This window comes from Ambystoma mexicanum, chromosome 2q (genome assembly GCF_040938575.1).
Source record: "Ambystoma mexicanum isolate Mex_15411 chromosome 2q, UKY_AmexF1_1, whole genome shotgun sequence".
NCBI lineage: Eukaryota > Metazoa > Chordata > Amphibia > Caudata > Ambystomatidae > Ambystoma > Ambystoma mexicanum.
Genome location: NC_090924.1, coordinates 1,319,714,129 through 1,319,732,062, shown reverse-complemented (window position 1 = coordinate 1,319,732,062; position 17,934 = coordinate 1,319,714,129). Strand labels below are relative to the sequence as shown.

General features: G+C 46.0%; 1 protein-coding gene across 5 annotated transcripts in view; it reads left to right on the top strand.

Moving 5' to 3' along the window:
* SLC4A7 (solute carrier family 4 member 7) overlaps positions 1-17,934 on the top strand; it is a 1,353,206-nt gene that overhangs the window by 935,910 nt on the left and 399,362 nt on the right. For all 5 annotated transcript variants that reach the window (XM_069648779.1, XM_069648778.1, XM_069648775.1 and 2 more), the window contains one exon: positions 16,067-16,180. In XM_069648779.1, coding sequence (XP_069504880.1) covers positions 16,067-16,180 — 114 coding nt within the window. The remainder of the gene's footprint in view (positions 1-16,066; positions 16,181-17,934) is intronic.

Genomic DNA, 17,934 nt, shown 5'->3' with positions numbered 1-17,934 from the left:
ATGTGTAGCAATGTTAGAAAGGGAAAATACTGTGTTATCGGTTATCACACGCTCCTGTAGTTAACAGTTTATACGGTAGTGCATTTACTCTGCAAACACATACAAGAAAGTCACTTAAAGGAGGAAAATGGTTCGTGTAGCATGACCTTAGTACAAGGTTCAAGAGACTGTTTCTTCGACTAGCAAGTCAGAAGTCCAAAACCGCAACCCTAGCTGAAGGCAGTTTGGAGAGGGCTCAAAGTCTTGACGAGCAGCAGAATACAAAGAGTTCCTGTGGAATTCTTCCAGTCTCTAGTGTTATAGAAGCAGCAATTAACTAAAAAGGGAGACCTTTTAAAGGACTCTAAGGGACAAGCACGGGGTTACCCTAGACACCTCTACATGCACACCAACGCTCTGGAGCGACTTTCTGGAATCGGGTAAGCAATACCTTTCTCCCCACAGTACATTACATCAGAATAACTTGTTAGTTCTGGATGCTCTTCGATGTTGCAGCTCTGGATCAGACCTCAGTATTCCTTGGTCTGATGACTGAAGGCAGGACAATGGACGGGATCTCTCAGCAGCCGTCTTAGGGAGGACCTGGGTCACAACTTTAAGCAACTTCTTGGTTCACTCTGTGCTTTTGGTGACTTTTCTCCAGCACCAACAAAGGACATGGATCGCCTGGTCAATCTTCTTAGTTTCCTGCAGACCCACACTCTGAGGGGGTCTGGACGAGTTGGATCGGATCTCTCGAGTGTTCTTACGGGTTCAGCAAAGCTTTGGACGTATTCGGCTTCTCCGTGACGATTCACCAGAAATGGGCAGCAAGTCTCCTGGTATTGGGGTTCCACAAGCTCTGGAAACTACTAGGCCCTCGGGATATGGCTCAATTCAATGTTCATCTTGGGACGGGTTGTTCCCACCAGCTAAAGGGATGGAGTCCTCTTCAGAGTGCATCTGTCGCACAGAAAACAAGGTCAGTACAGCAGTGGTTGCTTCAGTGTTGCAAAGGATGTGCAGGCATATCTGCACATCTTCTTGGGTTACTTCAGCTTCCCGTGGTCGACTTGCTTTTCACTCCAGAAGCCTCACCTTGTGTACAGTTCAGCACACACTCCTCTACAATCTCTCAGCATTTTACAGAAAGGGGCTTTTGGCTGTCCAATCAGTCAGTCCCCCTGTGGGAGCTTGTCCTATTCAGGTACTCTAGCAGACATGACCGGGGTGAGGGGAGGGGAGGAGTGAAAAACTCCACCCTTACTTCCTGCCTGCCCAGACACATTGTAGCCTAGGCAGGGTCACCCAAAGGTTCCCACCAAAGGCAAAAAACGCGCAGACCTCCCCCCTCCCAGAACGGTAGAAGAAGGGCTAACCAAGAACCACACTAGTGATGGTAAGAAATTTGGTACTTGGGTGCCCCTATTGTGCATTATCGAGGCTATGGACATAGCCTGCGGTACAACAAATACACAGTAGTTGGTAGAACACATCCACTGCCTCCAGCCATATCTACAAGATTGTGACTAAAAAGTCACAGAAGCAGAGAGAAGAGGTATCAATTTGGCACTCCACCTAAGGTGTTGTGTGCCAATGTACCAGACTATAAAGTTTTGGGAGAGATACTAATGATCTCTCTATCATTAAGAACCATAGTTACTCTAGGATATGAAAACTAATCTCCAAGGAGGACCCCAGCAACACTGCCTATAAGGAGCGTTGTGCTGCACTAGTAAAAGACTGATGCTAGGCTCATAAGCTGGGCTCAGCCAAATTACTCAGTAACTTTGACCGGACTCACGGTTATTGGCAGATTGCCATGACTGACCATGCCAAGGAAAAGACTGCATTCTCCAATTCAGAATTCTTGTACCAGCTTAAGGTCATGCCTTTTAGCTTAGAGGATGCACCTGTCACATTTCAGAGAATGGTTAAGCTTGTTCTGAATCGGTTAGAGAACTTCTGCATGGAATACTTGGATGACATTTCAGTGTTCAGCCATACCTGGGAAGAACATCTTGACCACCTTGAACATGTATTGCAGGCCAATCTGACCATCAAAGCAAATAAAATGCCACGTTGTTCAGAGTAAAGTGATCTACCTTGGTCATGAGGTACGAGGAGGGGAGATAAAGTCCTTACCCAGCAAAGTACAGGCTGTACAGGACTGGGCCACTCCAACTACTCAAACTCAAGTAAGAGCCTTCGTAGGACTTAATGGTTACTACAGGAACTTCCTTGAACTATGGCACAATAGCTACTCCCGGAATACTATATCTTCTCCCATTTACCCTGAAAACGTCAAGTGGAATGAGGACTGTAAAAAAGCCTTCCAGGGGCTGAAATATGCCCTCTGTAAAGTTCCATTGCTGAGAGCTCCAGATTATATTTGGGCCTTCTTAGTCCAAACTGATGCTTTCAACACAGGGATAGGAGCAGTCTTGAGTCAATTTGATAGCAAACGCAGCAAGCACCCCATCTGCTTTATTAGTAGAAATCAAAAAGATAGTGAAACCAGGTGGGTGACATTTGAACGTGAATGTTGTTCTATTGTATGGGTCTGGAAGAGGTTCAGGTCATACCTCTATGGAACGACTTTTAGGAGTCAAACTGACCACCAACCTTAAGGTGGTTGATGCAGATAAATGGCGAAAACCCAAAATTGCTCAGGTGGTCCAAAGCTTTGATTTCACTATTGAGCACAGGTCATGTACCCAACATAAGTATGCTGATGGTCTCTCCAGAAAGTATGACCGACTGGATCAAGAGATTCCTCCAGGAGTGGATTAGATCCTCCTGTCCCTCTGCGAGGGACGGGTTTTGGGGCTATATCATTTTTATGCATCATCCCCTCTCCTACCAAGACCCTCAGCACTTTTTGCTGGATTTCTTGACCATTTTCTTTAATGCTGAATGAGTACAGCCTTTTCCACTCATTCATTCTTATTTTGGCCCTCTTTTAACTCTTTCCTTTGTGTTTTACTGTTCTATGGAGTCTGCATTCCTCTATCTGTTTTTAAGACATTTGTATTTGTGTTACTTTGCAGCACACAGCTCTATATGAGCAGTGTTGCTTGGGACCCTTTTGGTCCTCCTTTGAGATTTCCTATATCCTACAGTAACTACAGTTCTTAAGGAAAAACTTCATAGTCTGAGAAATTGGCACACGCCACCTTATGTGGCGAGCCAAACAATACTTAGTATCCCCCTTTTCTCTGGTCCTTCGACTTGGACAATCTTTTAGTTATTGCTGGTGGCAGTGGACGTGGTCTACCAACTATTGTGCACATTTTCTACGGCAGGCTATGGCTATAGCCTCTGTTATACAGAACAGGGTCACCCAATGATTAACTTGGTGACTCTTCTTTTTTTCACCATTACTAGCGTGGTTATTCTTGGTCAGCCCTTCTACCGGCCTGGGAGGAGGAGGCCTGAGCGTGTTTATTTTGCCTTTGGGGGGAAACATTGGGTGTCCTAGACCGCTAATAAGCAATTCAAAGATGAGTAATAACTTTGTAGTGCTTTCTAGATTAATAGACACACTTCTAGGATAAGTAAGAACCTACGTTACTTTTCAGAATGGCCTTATGCAATCCGATGGTGAGTAACTTTGTGAGTAATTCAGTATTGGGAATAACCCGAAGGTACAAGACCAACATAAGCAGGTACAGACTGTAAGTTGGTGTAGTTAGTTTTCAGAATAGTAAAAACAATTCAAACGTAAGTAGGAACGTTCTAATACTTTTCAGAATAGGCACAATTCAAAGATAAGAACTCTGAGATTCTTGTGACGTAATCCACACCAACACAGTAATTTACTTAAGCATCTTCTTGCAGAGCTTATGCTTTTGGGGTCCTTCCCTATCTAGTGCGGAGTCTTTCAGGGTCGGATTGGCGGTCCAAAAATCAGGCAGACTGTACAAAAGTCAAGAGTTCCTGTGGAAATCTTCAGTAGCAGATATTATTGGTGAAAGGGTCCATCGTTTTAGGAGAAAGCTCCCTGCATGTGTTTCAGCGTTGGGCCTGGACAAACTCCCAAATACTTGAATAACCCCCCACAGGAGTGACAGAATGACTCTTCGGTAAGTATTACCTTCAGTCTCACAGTACTTGAGTGATGAAGAAAATGAAGCTGGATGCATGCACGCGATAGCAGCTGTAGACCCGGTCCGCTGTTCCTTCGTCATGGCGATGAAAGGAGGGACTCTCGATGGGATGTCACAGCAGCAGTCACGAAAGGCGGCTCCCAGCAAACTATTCTTCATGCTCCAACACAGATCTGTGGATTTTACGCCTTTTCAGAGACACCTGTGAACAGGTCTCGTCTGATCGCCTCGCATGCTCATTCCTGCACTCTGGTGAGGGTACTTTGAGGAGTGGAATCTTGATTCTGGAGGTCCAGCAGGAGTCGACCGAAGTTTCAGGAAGATTCCTTCTTCGGAAGACGATGCACCGCAGGATGGTCACAGGTCCCAAGGTATTGGCGGTTTGCAGTACAGGAAGGTCACAGCATGTCGTGTGATGGCTCAAATTGCAGGTCGTTTTGGAACAGATTATGTCCACCAGTCTATGGAGGAAGTACTCTTCAGAGATTCCCTGTCGATTCAGAAGTGGGGTCGGGAGAGCAGCGGTATGTCCGCAATGGTTCACCAGTTCCTGGAAGGGGCTGCAGGAGTCTGGTCATTTAAACTTTTTGGATCTTCCGTTTGTGGTCGGCTTGTCTGCAGTTTCAGGATCCAGGCCATTTATTCAGGAACCCAGCCAAACATCACTCATGCCACATTGAAACTTTGGGTGGGGGGGCTGTTTCAGAACAGCCAGCCTCCCAGTTGGAACTGGTACTAGGCAGGCATGCCAGAAGACAAGACTGCAGATAGTTAGACTACTCCCTTGTTTTCGGTCTTCACACACAATGGAGTTTTGGCAGGCTTCCCAAAGGATTTCTGCAGAAGACACACAAGTCAAACCAGGACTTCCCCCCCCCCCCCCCACCCAGGAAAGTAGAAATAGGACCAAGAAAGGACAAGCGCACAAGAAATGGTGAAAAGGGAATATAGCCACGATTTGGGGGCTATGGTGATCATTTTGCGCATTACTGGGGCTGTGAACACAGCCTGCGGGTAAAAATTACACAAGTCGATAGAACATGTGCACTGCCACCAGCCGTTCAGATATTGTCACTGTAACAGAAATGTTACAGGAGAAGTGAGAAAGAGGATAATTTGTACCCCCTCAGCACTCCACATAATGTGAGGTGTGCTGATGTCGCAATAGAAAAAATGTAAAGGGAATAAAAGGTATCCCTCTACCCTTGGGAACAGTAGTTCACACAAGGAGAATAAAAGAAAATACAAAGGGAGTAGCACTGCACAAAAGGTGCTTTGTGCTACAAAAGTAAATTACAGATGCCTTTAGAAAATATGGAGGAAAACAGGACTCCGTTAAATAAAGAACTGAAGTAATGAACAAGGGATTCCATAGACGGACTAAAAGATGAGTGAGTGTGGGTGGGTGGGGGGGTCAAAAAGGGTCCCACTTGCTCAACAGAACAGACAAAAAATGAGTACAGCAAAAGGTACTGGGAAGAGGGGGGTCTCAGGTGAAGGTTTGGCATAGAAATGAAAAGAAAACTCTAACAACCTGCAGACTGCTCCTGCATAAGAGCACAACTGTTTCACAACCCATACAAAAGACTGAACTAACTTACTGTACAAATATCTGAAAATGTCCATTAACCTATAATCCGTGAGGAAATTGCGTTTGTGGTGCGATATATTTTGTTACAGGTGTGCCCATTACAAACTTTCTAGGTTATTCCTTGCATGTTATTTTATATCTGAGAGCTATCTGTAAGTAAAGCATGGTATCCACAGTAAGACGGATACAAGTGACCACAGTACAAGGGTGTTTACTTAAAGGGTTTGAAAAAATACCTATCTAATCCTAGATCTACAGATGGGAGCAAGCTACGACCATCAAATAACGCAGTCCTAGTGGTATCTTGTCAAAATAAAAGGGCCTACACTAATAAACCTATTGCCAATCCTTACCTCTAAATACAAATAGTGTGGGAAACTGTGTTACGAAAAATAAAGTGTTCACAAAATGATATATCGGATGTTCAGGCAGTTGGCCTCCCTTCCCTAGGTTTGTAGCACGGTACAAGGCAGTACACTCTAGCTTAGCAGTCTCTGGCTTCTCTATTCTTTCAGAGGGCCTGATGCGAAAAACAATGTTTTTTTTCTCTTAGGATTTCACAAGTACTCCATTCCTCAGGCGATTCACTATTCACCTCAGACTCCCCTCCGCAGGGCTCAAATCCTAACGCAATGCTCGTAGGATATTCATACTTCCAATTTCTCAGGGGAATCCTGGTTCACCCCGGATCCCCCATCAGCTGTGCTCAGATGCTCTAACACAATTTTCAATTGGTCTCCCTCTGCCGGGCTCGGATCAACTAAATCTACTTTGTCATCAACTTTCTTTACGCTGTTAACATCAGCCTTTCGATTGTGCGCATGATTTTGCTTGATCTGTGTCGGGACCACTTCGATTAAGAATTCTTTCACTCCTTCAGTTTGATACCTTACAGAGACGTTCGAATGAGCATGCACGTTTTGCCAGACCTCTTGGTCTAAGGTATTGTATCTTGGCTTCAAAGTACAATCACTAGTCTGTTATATTTTACTTGCGCTAATAATCACATACGCTTCATACAATGTTTGCTTCAGCTTTCACTATACAATGTTGCCGCTTGCAAACTTGGCTTCAACACGGACCGGTCTGTTATCAGTCTCCCCAACTCCCCGGCTGTGCTGACTTCACTGGCGCTGCTTTGTTGTAGGAGCCAAGGACAGTACCATGGTGGCAAGCGATTCTCTCTGCCCCGACTATTGACGCAGCAGAGCCCGGGTACCTCTGACACACAATGCTGGATTCTTCAGCATTGTTTCCTGGTCTTAAGTTTTATGTTCTCGAAAGTTCATGAAAGGTACGGTTCCTCGTCAAGGTCAGGGGCACTTCCCTCTTTACGATACCCTTCGGTTTTTCCCTCAGCTGTCTTGTATTAAACTGCCATTTTGGAACTGCTGCTTCCTCGTGTGGTTTGCCTCACTCAGTGTGCTCTCGTTCTCCGCCTTTAATCCTTTTTGGGAATTTTAACAAAGTCACGTGTGTGTGTAATGGTCAGCAATTGCCTGACCATTGTATTGGGACATGTCAGGTATACGTCTCGGGTGTTGGTCCGTTTTCTCTCATAGCAAGCTGTTCATGAGAAAGTGTTTGTGTTGACAAGGGGGGGGGGCGGAGGGTTGAGTGACTAAGTATCCTACCTGGTAGGATGTGGTTAAGGTGTTACAGGGAAGTGAATACTGCATCTCGCCATCCTGTCTCACTCCCTGAAGACCCCTCACCAGGTGATCCTCCCGCACTGGTCCACCAACAGGAACAGGATCCAAAAGCGATGGCCGTGTCCTGGCCACCTGGATGGCAGATCCCTGGGGACTAGCGGTTAAGACACCTGCCGGTTTCTCACATACCTTTCTGCATTTAGAAGGTGCAAGTATGAAAACCTTTTTCGAAGGGATTGTGTCCTCCGACGTATTCCTTATCTTAGATAGAAATCCTTCAGCTTTGCTGGCCTCGGAAAATTTTTTCGCCAGAGGGCGCTGCGCGTCGATGATCGCCGAGTCGATGACCCTCGACGGCCTCCGTGCCGACGTCGACGTCATCCTGCCTATAAAGGCCGCGCGCAGCGTCCGTTGCTCAGTTCCGTTTTTCCGCGCTTCGTTGTGCCTCGGAACACCGTTGCTCAGTTCTCGTCAAGATAACGTATATAATAACTACTATTTACCTCGATATCGATGGCATCCTCCTCCGACCCGACGACCCCTCGGTCCGGTTTCAAAAAGTGCCGAGACTGCGGGAAGAAAATGTCGTTGACGGACCCTCACAGGGTCTGTTTGTGGTGTCTGGGAATCACGCACCAGAGTTCGGAGTGTGAGGAATGCCTTTCCATGACGGCGAAAGCCTTGAAGGAGCGTAGGGGGAAGCTCGAGAGAGGTAGGTCAACTTTAACTTCCTCGAAAGCTTCTTCGGTAGAGTCGAGACGTTCGTCTCCTCACCATAAAAAACACTCTCGATCTAGATCACGAAGTGGCTCCCACCACTCGTCGACATCGAGACACTCGAAGAAGAGACGTAGGAGATCCCCTTCGTCATCTTCGTCGAGTTCTCCTGAGAGAGTTCATTGCCCCACAAAACGCAGCTCGCAAGCTGAGTGGGAGGAATTCAGGAAAAAGATGCTAAGCGTCTTCGAGAAAGCGGCCTCGTCCCCCTCGAAGACAGCTGAGGGTGATACCCCGGGTAAAAAACCCAAAAAATCTAAACGCCGCGAGTCGCAGTACCCGGCGGAAAAGTCAACCCGAAAGCGCCTCGAGCCATCGGGAGATAAAGCATCATCGACGCCATCGTCGAAAACTCCTTCGAAACAGAGGTCGGCGCCATCGACGCCGTTGTCGAAGGATTCATCGGCGCATCAGTCGATCGAGTCGACGCCGACGTCGACGCCGATATCGACGCCGGTGAAGGAAAGAACCACGGCTACTCCACAGCCAACGGTTAGACAAAAGACCTCCGACTCGACGCCGAGAACGTCGACGTCGTTCTCGAGCAAGACTCCGATCCTTTCGAGTTCTTCGAGGCCTAGTACACATTTCTCGACGCTTTTCACGGCGCCTTCGAGTACTTTCACGTCGGTGTCGACGACATCGACGTTTTCAAGGCCTGTGATGATGGCTCCTTCTGCATTGGAAATGGGGTTTATACCATTCCAAAAACCAATGTATCCCCCTTTAACCTCGATTTTTGAGGAAAGGGAGGATTCAGACCAAGATATTGATTTACAGAGGACCACATCACCAGAGCCAGAGAACTTCGCCTCTGAGGAAGGAAGATTAAAAAATCTTCAGGATGCACTTCAGGAAGCTAGTGGCTTGGACACTTCTCCTGAAGCAGAATTTATCAAACCAGACCCAGGAGAACATGCGGAGACTCCATATAGAGCTCTGATGTCTAGAATCATAGAATTTATGGGTTGGTCTGCACCTTCTCCTGCCTTTCAGCAGGATGACCTCACTGACATACTGGACAAGGGCCCACAGGAGGATCCTGTGGTTCCATTTCACTCTGCTCTACAGAGAAGGATTTTGACAAACTGGGAAACGCCAGAAATTATCCCGGCAGTAAATAAAAAACTGTCAACAAAATACAGGGTGGCTAGTTCTGACCCTGAATATTTGTCAAAACACCCTACTCCTGAGAGCTTGGTTGTACAGGCTGCAACCTCATCAGGCAGCACATCTGCATACCCCACTGCTCCGCAGGATAGGGATGACAAAAAATATGATGCCATGGCTAAGAAGGTTTTTTCTGCCTGTAGCATGGCGTTAAAGTCTATTAACGCGACCTGTACGCTCGCTAGGTTCAGCCACACCCTTTGGGAGTGCGCTTCATCAGCGGCTGACTGCCTCCAAGAAGGAGAGGAAAGGGACGCATTTTTAAACATCATCAGGGATGGTAAAGATGCGATGTGCGAGACCCTACAAACTGGCCTAGATTCTGCTGACAGTATCAGCAGGGCCATGGCGGCAAGTACCACAATCCGCAGGCATGCGTGGTTGAGGAAGTCTGGTTTTGCCTCTGACGTGCAGACCAGGCTTTTGAATATGCCCTTTGACGGTTCTACCCTCTTTGGAAAGAAGGCGGATGACAGTTTGGAGAAACTGCAAACGTCCAAGGCAGCAGCCAAGTCATTGGGAGCTGCTATCCGTCAGAATACCTTTCGTCCTTCGGGATCATCGTGGAGAGGACGGTCCTTTCGTTACTATTCCTCATATGGAAGGGGCAGGGGACGACCGGCTCAAAGAGGCCAAGGAAGATTTACCCGTGGTGGACGGGGTAGGGGAAAGAAAGCCGCACCCGCAGGAGCAGGAGCCACTTTACCTTCGGCAACTGCATCAGCCGCTTCAAAACCACTCTGAGGTCTCCCCTCACAGAACACCAGTAGGGGGCAGGTTAACTCACCATCTGACGGAATGGCAGGCTATTACGTCAGATGCTTGGGCTCTGGAGACAGTAGCCCAAGGTTACTGCCTGCCCTTCCTACATATCCCTCAGAGTCATCCACCGGGGAACAACCCTTTGAAGCTTCCAGATCCGCTCCTCTTGCAGGAGGTTTTAGACCTGCTAGAGAAAGGTGCCATAGAACTGGTACCTGTAGCGGAAAGGAACAAGGGTTGGTACTCCCCCTACTTCATAATACCGAAGAAGGACGGAGGACTGAGACCCATCTTAGACTTACGGGAATTGAACAAATTCCTCCGAAAGGACAAGTTCAAGATGGTGACTCTCTCTCAGATCCTTCAGGCCCTCCAGCTTCAGGACTGGTTGGTATCTCTAGACCTCCAGGACGCTTATTTCCATGTGCCGATCCATCCCAGGCACAGGAGATACCTGAGGTTCGCAATTGGCAGCTCTCATTATCAATTTCGAGTTCTGCCATTTGGGCTAACCTCCGCCCCGAGGGTCTTTACCAAGCTAATGTCGGTTGTGGCTGCAAGTCTAAGGAGGGAAGGGATTCATGTCTACCCTTACCTAGACGATTGGTTGATCAGAGCTGTATCTTCGGAACAGGCTCAGAGACAACTAGATTATGTTTGCCACTTCCTTCACAAGCTGGGCTTCTCCCTCAATTTAAAGAAGTCACAGATGATACCATCACAGAGACTCCAATTCATTGGAGCAGTCCTGGACACTTCCCTGGGAAAAGCCTTGCCACCAGAGGTGAGGGCTCGAGATATTCTGCAGATGGTCATCAGATTTCAGAATGCCCAATATCTCCCAGCCTACGACTTTCTGAGGTTGCTAGGCCTCATGGCATCCTGCATATTCCTCGTGCCGGAGGCTCGCCTGAGAATGAGATCCCTCCAGTGGGCACTGAGAACTCAGTGGTCACAGTTCTCAGGAAGGATGACAGATCTCCTTCGGATCCCGGTCAAAGTAGCCCGAGACCTTCAGTGGTGGGCCTGTCGGGAGAACATCCTGAAAGGAGAAATGTTTTGGCAACCATGGCCGGAGATAACAGTAGTCACGGATGCCTCACTCACGGGGTGGGGAGCTCACGCCAACGACTTGACCATCAGCGGTCGTTGGTCTCCATCGGAGTCCAGACTACATATCAACCTGTTGGAGCTGAGAGCCATCAGACTAGCGCTGAAGGCTTTTCTGCCGTCTGTACGGGGAAGAAACGTCCTAATAATGACGGACAATACAGTGGCCATGCACTACCTCAACAAAAGAGGAGGCGTAGGCTCACTACCACTGTGCAGAGAGGCGATGCAGCTCTGGTTTTGGGCAATTCAGGAAGGAATCTCTCTATCGGCAATTCACCTAGCCGGAGAGAAGAACTTGACAGCGGACGCTCTGAGCAGGCAGAGCACAGTCTCTCACGAGTGGGAGATAGCTCAGGAAGTCCTTCAAGAGATCTTCGCCCTTTGGGGAACCCCTCAAGTGGATCTGTTCGCCACCAGTATCAACAGGAAGTGCGACAGATTTTGCTCAAGGGAATTTCCCCCGAGAGGAGCTCTAGGAGATGCGTTCGTAGTGGACTGGGAGTTCCCACTTCTGTACGCGTTCCCTCCGGTCCCTGTCATTCCTCAAATGATCAGGAGGTTGAGAAGGTTTCGGAAGACCATGATCCTAATTGCCCCGGATTGGGCCAGGAGAACGTGGTACCCGGACCTTCTAGACATGTCCATCTGCCCTCCAATTCGACTGCCATACAGAGAGGATCTTCTCTCGCAGAAGGAAGGTCAGGTTCTCCATCCAGCCATCAAGACCCTCAACCTTCACGCTTGGTGTCTGAAAGGTTGAGGTACAAGGATTGGGACCTTCCGGATGAGGTTATGGAGGTGTTGCTTTCGGCCAGAAGGCCGGCAACTAAAACTCTATACCGCTGCCGTTGGAACAAATTTTGCAGCTGGTGCAGAGAAAAGAATATTGAACCCTTTTCTTGTGGTACACCTATGGTGTTGTCATTCTTACTTTACCTGGCTAATTCAGGCCTACAGGTTGGCACAATTAAGGGCTATCTCGCAGCGCTATCAATCTTTAAGCGCACTGCAGAGGAGCCTTCATACTTCAAAATTCCATTGGTAATACAATACCTAAAAGGATTAACTAATGTTTATCCCCCGAAACCTTTTCAAGTTCCCTTATGGGATTTAAACCTAATTTTAAACTTCCTAAAGGGTGCCCCTTTTGAACCACTACACTCTTGTTCATTGAAGCTTCTCACCCTCAAAACTGTTTTGCTAATAGCATTGACATCTGCTAGAAGGGTTAGCGAGTTGCAAGCCTTATCGTGTAAACCTCCACATACAATCTTTTACAAGGACAAAGTTGTTCTTCAGGTGAAGCCTAACTTCCTCCCGAAGGTAGTCTCGGAGTTTCACATCACTCAGAAGATTATATTACCTTCTTTCTACCCTCCTCCTCATCCGGGGAAGGAGGAAGAGAGACTGCACAGGCTGGACCCTAAGCGAGCCTTGAGCTTCTATATCAGCAGATTGGCTAAGATCAGACAAGCAGACCAACTCTTTGTAGGTTATGCAGGACATAAGTTGGGCCTTCCAATAACAAAACAAACCATCTCCAGATGGATTATTTTAGCCATTCTGGAGTGCTACAAATTGGCAGGAAAGGAGCCTCCTCAAAATCTAAGGGCTCATTCTACCAGGGGTATCGCAACATCCTCAGCCCTTCAAAGAGGGGTGCCAATTCGAGATATATGTGCGGCTGCCACATGGTCGTCCGCACATACATTTACCAAATTCTATAGCCTGGATTCCTCCTCTAGTCAAGAAACTAGATTCGGCAAGGCTGTGTTACACTCTGTCCATTCTGGAAGGGTAACATAACTTTTATTACTCCCGCCTCCAGTCACAATACCACTGCTATGGGAGTCTATCTAAGATAAGGAATACGTCGGAGGACACAATCCCTTCGAAGAACTAGTTACTCTTACCTTGTAACGTTCTTTCGATGGGATGTTCCTCCGACGTATTCCTTATCGACCCTCCCATCCATCCCCGCAGTATGACTTCCTGTGGGTTTGCAGCCTATGCTCCTTCAAGGTGATTAGTCTAATCCAAAAACATTACTGGGGACTACAAAACGGAACTGAGCAACGGACGCTGCGCGCGGCCTTTATAGGCAGGATGACGTCGACGTCGGCACGGAGGCCGTCGAGGGTCATCGACTCGGCGATCATCGACGCGCAGCGCCCTCTGGCGAAAAAATTTTCCGAGGCCAGCAAAGCTGAAGGATTTCTATCTAAGATAAGGAATACGTCGGAGGAACATCCCATCGAAAGAACGTTACAAGGTAAGAGTAACTAGTTCTTCTCATGGCACTAGAAGAGGGAGTAGACTTTGTGTTCTTATCAGTTGCTATGGATTGGATTTATAAAGCGCAAACCTAGCTGGGGGAAAAAAAGCGCTGTATATATGGGATGCGCCCAGTGGATTATATGAAGGGTGCAGGGGTGGTAAAGGAGTTTATATAGGTTGTGATAACTTTTTTGTCTTCTCCTGTGAGAATATGCAATTGCAGAGACTTTGGAGAATTAATAGGGCTGGCTGAACTAAAAATCCTTAGCCCGCTCCAACCCGTTAGCTAAGGCCCCCTTCGTCCCGATCTTTTCATCTTGTAGCCCTTTGTTTCTTTTTTCTCTTGCCCGTTTTTGGGTTAATAACTTTACCTTTTCAAAAAAGTTAGAAATGCCCTTTGAGCCTTTTTTACATTGCTCTAGATCTGTTGCGATTCATTTGTCCAACAAAAATAAGATTAAAATTGCAGTGAAGAATTTGTTGTACAGCTCTATGGTCTCTCTAAGCTGTGCACATGCACGCGTTTGCATCCATTTGGATGCATCTCTGAGCATTAGCAGTGCAGACACAATTGCATTAAGGCACAGGTCATAGCAGCTTCCTGACATTTTCCTTCTCAGTTAAGCAAGATTCATTATTATAACTGGTCTCAATATTCTTGTCTAGCCCTGTTTACATTAACCACGCTATGCAAGGCTGACCTTCCAAGCCTAATAATTTGCCCTTTGTAAATGAGCATGTGTTTAATCCTAACTGACTGTATTAGGGAAGGGAATGAATCAATCAATCTTGTTTGCACTGCAAAATAGTGTGGGCAGATTTCAGGCAATTTTCGACTGCCCATAATATGGTGAGGATTCATTTTTTAATGCAAAACATTGTGCATATATTGCAGTGAGTGTTTCACTGTTACAATCCCAAAAGGGACTCTCCTCACTTTGTTTTTCTCTGCACACTTTCAACTAGTATTGGAGTCCAGCACAGGAGCACATTCTTTGCTGAAGGACAAGTGAGGTAAAACGAAGCTTGAGTACAGTACACTGTAGAATTGTGATTTTCTTTGTCTGCATTGAAGGACCACAACCTCTAGTAAGTCTTGGAATCTGTACCTATGATTTCTTGTGTCCAGCTGCTGATGGCCTTTCAATAAGTTTGTCGTAGTCTGTGTTCAGACTAGATCCTCTTACGTCACCACCATCCTGTTTAATATTAGGTGAATTGCTGAACATAGAACTCTAGGTACAACAGAAGGCACTTTTTAGGCTAGATTGTGTGCCGAATCATTTTATTTCCTAAGTCAGTTACTAGCAGGGCTTCAGTAAGATTGTACTCCATATTTTCGAAGTTTGCGGAGGTCAAATGATTTTTGATTTTTCAGTGAACAAAGTAATTTGCATTGCTAATGGGGATACTTTTTTCGGTCAACCAGGTAATTTATGCTTATTACAAGTTGTTTCTCCAGTAATATTCCTCTTCTGATTGGGCAGTAATGTGTTCTACTGCTCTGCTGGTACACCTGATCTGACAATAACCGTGGAACTGTGTGGGTGGATGTGGTGGTAGGCTCCTATTTTTCGTTGGGCTTCATTTCTTGTTTTTAGGGAGCAAAGGTGGCTGGTGTGCGTCTTATTGATAGGCCTGTATATGGGCAAGTGTTGCTGCTGCTGTTTTCATAATGGTAATGCTGGTGGTAAGCAGTGACAAAGAAATTCTGAATTTCTTACTTTGTCATGCAGCAGTCCTGATGTAATTCTACTGACTCATTTAAATTGAGTAATGTTCTTCTAGCACCTGAGTTAATTCACTCAAGTGGCACAAACCATTAGTTCCATGTTTTCTGACATGCCTATTTTAGTTGCCATTATTCCATCTGGCAAATGTATCATTCAAATTTTTTGACAAACACATGCATGTTGACCGCCATTGGTTCTTTTAAAAACATATTTTCCACAATTGCATAAAACAAGTTCTGTTTTTCTTCTGATCAGGGTTTGCCACTCAACAAATGACTAACAGCTAAATCCAAAGTTTGTACTGATCATACAATGCTTTTTTTTGGTATGTACATGTATTTTTCCCCTGTGCATGAGTAATTTTGCTAGGTACTGTATCAGGTTTTGGATTGTTTTCTGAGCCCTTAGAACCACGTATATAGCATTTGTTTTTGGTATGTTTGGAACAATGCTACGTGGTACACATTTTATACTCCTTTGTCAAAGTGACTTACCTCAGTCACTTGCGCACATGTAAATGCCTGTACTAAAGTGAACCATTTCGGCACTTTAGGAAAAATAATTAGAGGGAACATTAGTAACTCCCATTGGTAATACCACAAAAAGCATGAACTATCGCCAGAAATACCCCTTCTCTACCCTGTAAATCGTAATAGAACTGTGATTGCTAATTTTGCACTTTGTAGAAATATTACAAACACACTTTTTTTTCTAAAGTTCTTTATTAAATGGCTTGGTTGACAGTGCCCTATTTTTCTTTATATGGTTCTTCCTATATTTTTGGATTATATAGGAAGGAAAAATATGAAGTATTACAAAATGCAGATTCTTCAAGTGTTTTCCAACTGTTTCTTCTCTATTGTTTGGTGCTTGTGTTTATTATTCATTAATATTCCTTCATAGGTGCGATCGACAATCAGCGACTTTGCTGTATTCATAACCATCGTAACCATGGTTTTGATTGACTATCTTGTTGGCGTGCCATCTCCTAAGCTTCATGTTCCTGAGAAGTTTGAGGTAAGATTTGAAATATCGGAAGATTTGCTTCCAGCAATACTGTAAAAATATTCAGCTATTGTCCTAATGGCTGCATTACAACAAACCCTGTTTCACCTGCAAACGAATTCTAGAAAATGTATTAGTACATCATCTGAACTCAATATGCTATTGCTGTTACTTGCTGATGTCCTCGAACATCAGCATTCTCACCTATTGTACATCAGGCACGCTTGCTACCTGTAAGCCAATTTAATTTATTTAAAGGTGTTGCTTTACTCTAACAATACACCCACTTGTCCTACCTTTCAATTAATTGTAAATAGGTGCAGTACCTTATGCTCTTTAATGTAAAAGGAGGACGAACATTGCAATTGAGGGCAAAATGCAAAAAAGGTGTTCCAAGTGACTGTCACATAAATGGCATTGCCAGTGATCAATGAAATGACTCGTGGGTGACTGCACCAATACACAAATGAAATATATTCCAATTGTATGTTCCAGGTAGATAATTTACGAGCATAAAAGGATACTTTACTCATACCATGGCATAAGAAGGTTACAGCAAGAGGGCGAACATTGGCATTCTTGGGATCGGTGTCATAAGATTTTCTTCATTTATTTTTCTTCAAAGATTAAAATAAATTGGGTAATCTAACATAAATAAATTGGCAGCATTTTTTCTTGATGCCTTTCCTTCATTTTTACCACAAACTACTACAAAATATTTGAGCAAAAATTGTTTTCTGCCAAATTTATTTTAATTCAATCCCTTTATTGATCGGTTTCATGAGTGGATGGGTGCGCGTTGGCTTTCCACCTTTTCCTGGTGTGGGAATTCATAAGACTTATCTCTTGGTATTAGGGACCCAACTCTTAATATAGGCCTGTACTACATAAGTCGGTAGACTGGCTGAGCACCCTTAGGAGGGAGTGGTGTGCTGTAGAGCAGTACAATTAAATCAGTTCAGAGATATCCAAGTAAGCACTTAAAGTTGTATTAAAATGACTTACGTCTCGTCCCCTTTCCTCCATACTGTATGGGCGTCCGTCGCGAGGGACGGGAGACGAACTTTTTCACCAGAAAACTCTTCTGTCTGTTTAAATTTAGAGGCGCGAGGGGGCACTCCCTAGGAGCATGCACCTGCCTGACTCCGTCCACCGGCGCCACTCCTCAGTCCCCTTTTCCGCGTCGACTGGAACGGGCTGATTTCACCAGCGCTCCTGGGTTTGGCTCCGGCCATGTAATACCACGAGCTCTTCCCCAGATATTCTATCTTTTGTCTTTTCTTTTAGATACTTGGTCCTCCGGCGCATGTCGACTTCAGCGGATTTCAGCAGGTGTCCAACCTGCGAGGGACTCTTCCCCACTTCAGACCCCCACACCCTTTGCCTCATTTCCCGTGGCCCAACCATTGCTGGGCCGGTTGTTCCGCGTGTGACTCCTTGACACCAAGGGCACTGAAGAATAGGCTAGCCAGGTGGAGAGAGCTCTTCCAGAAGTCACCTCCGGAGTACCTCAAGGACTTCATCAAACATCGCTCGAGGCTTAAGGTAAGGCCTCTATTCACCATCGCACCCCGCAAGGGTGACTCCTTCCCTAGGAAGCGCCCGACCGCGAGAAACCTCTCAGGTTCGTATACCAGCACATGTACCGAGGCTAGTCCAGCTACCGGCCTCGCGGCCAAGGGGTCTTCGAATCCTCCCGGTGCTGGGGGGCCACAAGGTTCTTTTACGGTGTTCCTCCCAAAGGGCAACACCCTAACACCGGCATC